Source organism: Salvelinus alpinus, chromosome 37 (assembly GCF_045679555.1).
Source record: "Salvelinus alpinus chromosome 37, SLU_Salpinus.1, whole genome shotgun sequence".
Lineage (NCBI taxonomy): Eukaryota > Metazoa > Chordata > Actinopteri > Salmoniformes > Salmonidae > Salvelinus > Salvelinus alpinus.
In genome coordinates, this window is record NC_092122.1 from 13,323,751 (window position 1) to 13,327,763 (window position 4,013).

The window sequence follows — 4,013 nt, forward strand, 5'->3', positions numbered from 1 at the left end:
TGGATTTAACAAGTGACATCAATAAGGGATCAAGGCTTTCACCTGGATTCACCTGATCAGTCTATGTCATGGAAACAGGTGTCCTTAATGTTTTGTATACTCAGTGTAGAATGGATGCATCCCTCTGCAGGCCTACCCACTCAGATTAGAATGAATAATAAACAATAATAAACAATGAAGTTAGAAAGAAATATGAATTTAGAAAGAAAGAAATACATTATGGTTCAGAACAGGATGTGTAGACATTTTATGTAAAGCTTTGCGTCTTAGTTTCTGTTACATGCGGAAATGATCGGTCGAGGTACCGAAGTCAGCCCACACTCAACATGACTGAAATTCAATACTGTCTAGACCACGTGACTGCAAAATTACAGTTTACGGTATAGTTTTCAGTAAGAGATGTCACTTTTTAGGTGGCCGATTAGCCAAATTATAATCCTACTTCAAATCTCAACTCTGAGGAATATTGACAGAGGGATTTTACCTGTCAGTATTCTGCATTTGTTAATTGCACTAAGGACGGTCTGTCTGCGTGGTAACTTTTCCTTATTGCTGACAAAATGCTTTGGTTCATGGAGGGAATATGCTTTTTACCATTTTTTTTGGTAATCTGGTCATCTAGCACGTTTATTGTTTCCTACCTAATTGCATTGTTCGAGCATGATGTGGATGTTATCTTCCCGTATATAAGGTAAGATTATGATTATTTATCAGCAGCCTGAGCATTTTTATTTTCCACGAACTTGCCGTTCTTCATTAAACCGTGATAATAGCATTTAATTCTTATTGTTTAAATCAGTGTGGGTATTGGAAATAATGTTTCTTTATTTCCACTCATCGAAACCGGCGATATTAAGGGAAATCATATCGCATTCTTGCAACAAAAATAAATCAGTTTCGTTTTCCCCACCACGCTGTACTTGGCTGGTACCCAGTTCCCAGCTGTGTAGTCTACAGCGTAGGGGCCTGTGAACTACTTAATGTCCGGTGTGTGTCCTCACTTGACATTTAAACAGCTTGTTTATTGAGCAGATAGATATTTAACACATATGCAAACTCAACATCAATAGGCATAGATAATTAATAAGGGTTTAACTAATTAGCGCTCTATTCAAACAATTAAAGCCCTCTATTCAGTAATATGTTCCGTAGATGTACCTTAATTATTCGTTTGTCATCAACTGGTATGGTTTTACATTTGAAATGCAATTATCTATTTGGTTAATAGATTATGCCAATGGTATGATTTTGCTTTGATTACATTTTTTGATTTCATGAAATAACAAATTGTATCACTTTCTGTTCTGTTATTATTTAATGTGTATAATGATTTTTAATATAATGTATTCTTAAAATGAAATCCAGATTATTTAAAAGGACTTCCAGACATGGCATTAATACACACATTAACCCTGAACTATTCTTTCTTTAGTGACACTGGGGCTAAACCCCCAGAGAGCTGTGTCTTTGGCTTGATGACGGTCATCACTGCATTTGCAAGTGAGCACAGAAAGACACTAAAACCATGAAAGAGCTTTTTGTCTTAGTGTAAAGGGATAGTTCACCCAAATTATATATTTGGTTTCCTTACCCTGTAAGCAGTCTATGAACCATATATGACAGCAATCCATGCTTTGGTTTAGTTTCCCTGGCAATGTTTCTACATGCTAATGTCATGGGATGATGTTAGCATTTTTTCATGCATCATGTTCAAATCATCTATGTGACTTTGTTGAGCTTCACACTTCATTTTAGATACTTTTGGATGATTTGGACAAAAAAAATACTGATATTGGTCCCATGATTTAAATGGTATTTGTGCTACAAATGCTAAAACGTTAGCATGTGGAAACCGTGCTAGGGAAACTAAACCAAAGCATAATTTACTGTCATACCTTGTCCATAGACTGCTTACAGGGTTAATTTGTTATTTTGTAATTTGGGTGAACAATCCCTGTGAGAAACTCCATGGGTTTTTCCAGGTCAGAGACAATGCCAAGAGCTTTATTCACACTTCCCATTTTTTAGAAAATGAAAGCAGAAATGCATGTTTAGACAGGGCTGGGATAAATGATATGATATTGCATTTGACTGAGTATTACATTTCACTTCACTATATTTGTCTTTCTTTTTTACCTCTGTTTTAAGGTGCAAATAAATCAATATTGCAGCAGGTTTCACATAGGTCTACAATAGCCTACTGTGAGCATATACTGTCTAAATGTGAAAAGTGCTAATAAAAACATTCACTCCATGTGCCATACCAAATCCTCTACAGGTATGGCCACCATGTATGCCAGATACAAGTTTGTGGAGAAGCTCAATGAGAAGGCAGGTGGTGTTCCCCCAGTGCTGAACCAGGCTGCTTTATGGATTGGAACGCTTTCTTGTTTGGGGATGTGTTTTGTCGCTACTTTCCAGGTAGGTCGCCACGAAGGCACAAGCGTCAGTTCAACAACTAGTTTTGATTCACATTTGGCTGAGTTGTCAATTAACGTCAATTCAACATTTGCCCAGTGGGTTGTCACCCCTTTAGTGTGAAGATGGAGGGGTTTTGTACCATTAAGTGACAGTGTGATATTCCATACATGATCTCTCTGGTGTGTTCTTTTTCCCCAGGAGACAACGATTACGGCAGTTCATGATGCAGGTGCATTACTCTTCTTCGTTTCTGGTGTTCTGTACACCATCCTCCAGTCCATTATATCCTATAAGGCCTTCCCCTATGGGTGTTCCTTGGCCTTGTGCCGTATGCGCACAGGAATTGCAACTATCGCCTTCCTGGCAGTTTTCCCCAGTATCCTTGAAAACAGTAGTAACCCCTGGTGTCTAAATGATTTTAATCATGAATGATCATTGTTTTATAAAAGAAAATATCTCCTTCATTTACCATCCAGCTGTTGTCTGTGCTGTCTTTGTGACACAAACCACACTGCATAGAAAAACAGAAGACGAGGTACAGTATGAGCACATCTTTACCAAGAACACCACTCACGTAACAACAAAGATGGACGATATTCTGGATCCATATAGGCTTTATAGGCCAGAGAAGCTATACGTGTCAATATCAGTCTCTATCCGACTTCCTGTCATTACAGGACAATGTGTTCCATCTGGTGAGTGCTGTGAGTGAGTGGATCGTGGCCTTCAGCTTCATCTTCTTCTTCTTCACCTACATCCACGACTTTAAAGTGAGTTTTCAGTCACCGCTCTGTCATTGTGGTGGGAAATCATTATCCTTTTCTTCTCCTTTATTTTAGTTATTTCTCTTTGTCTTGTTTCTTACAGAAGTTTACTCTGAAGCTGAGAACACAGTTTGTGGACTATTCCTGATGAAGCATTTATTTGAACCTTTTAATCTGAATATTTACAAAATCAAGTGTATTTTTTCTACTTTTATGAAGCAAATGTATATGAGATTATCTGAATGGTATGATGTATTTCTTCATACTGTATCCATTGCAACATAACCCCAGTCTTAACGGTTAACCACAAAACAAACATATCCTGTGACCAGCAATTAGAGAAGTTGTTGGGTTAATGAAAGAGTTAACACATTGTTCATCATCTGGTGGGACAAAGGTCAGTATTGCGCAAACAAGATCAAGTTAATATAGAAAATTAATTTCACGCATCACCAGTTTATGGATAGAGGCTGTATGTACTCTTACCTACTCCAAGGTTAATCGTTTGATATTACTATGTAAATATTTTTCTAGTTAGGTATTTTGCTCAAGAATAACTCTTGTTTCTCAGGGTATTGAGGAGGCATATCTATGGAATACCATTGTAATAAAGTAACTCAAAATACATACAGGGCGACTGTGTGACGTATTTCTGTTCCAAACACAAAACCCAAACAGTGTTTGAATAAAATGACGGCCACATATCTTTAGGCAAAATGTGTTCTTTATTTTTCAGGCTAAACTGCATAAACACTACAGGCCATACTTGTGAACATTAGAAAAAGTTTAAGTTCAAGGTTAAGTTTAAGCATCAGCCAATTAAAATCC

General features: G+C 37.3%; 1 protein-coding gene across 3 annotated transcripts; it reads left to right on the forward strand.

The window, feature by feature from the left end:
• Window positions 1–298: 298 nt before the first annotated feature.
• Window positions 299–3,812, forward strand: LOC139566054 (DNA damage-regulated autophagy modulator protein 1-like). Of its 3 annotated transcripts, none has more exons than XM_071386905.1 (7): window positions 299–691; window positions 1,433–1,500; window positions 2,279–2,421; window positions 2,620–2,797; window positions 2,898–2,956; window positions 3,099–3,191; window positions 3,289–3,812. In XM_071386905.1, exons 1-7 carry the CDS (start codon window positions 561–563, stop codon window positions 3,331–3,333), a joined length of 717 nt encoding a protein of 238 aa, XP_071243006.1. In that variant the 5' UTR covers window positions 299–560; the 3' UTR covers window positions 3,334–3,812. The 3 variants fall into 3 exon arrangements, with proteins under 3 accessions (XP_071243006.1, XP_071243008.1, XP_071243007.1); XM_071386907.1 differs by having other exon boundaries at window positions 373–691; window positions 2,620–2,650; XM_071386906.1 differs by lacking the exon at window positions 1,433–1,500 and having other exon boundaries at window positions 558–691.
• The last annotated feature ends 201 nt before the right edge of the window (window positions 3,813–4,013 follow it).

Bases quoted from the DNA above. Each gene is read 5' to 3' on its own strand.
- LOC139566054 (XM_071386905.1), top strand. From the start codon at position 561: ATGCTTTGGTTCATGGAGGGAATATGCTTTTTACCATTTTTTTTGGTA. The intron at 692-1,432 runs GTAAGATTATGA...TTCTTTCTTTAG, and splicing joins GTTATCTTCCCGTATATAAG to TGACACTGGGGCTAAACCCC. The intron at 2,798-2,897 runs GTATCCTTGAAA...TTTACCATCCAG, and splicing joins CTTCCTGGCAGTTTTCCCCA to CTGTTGTCTGTGCTGTCTTT.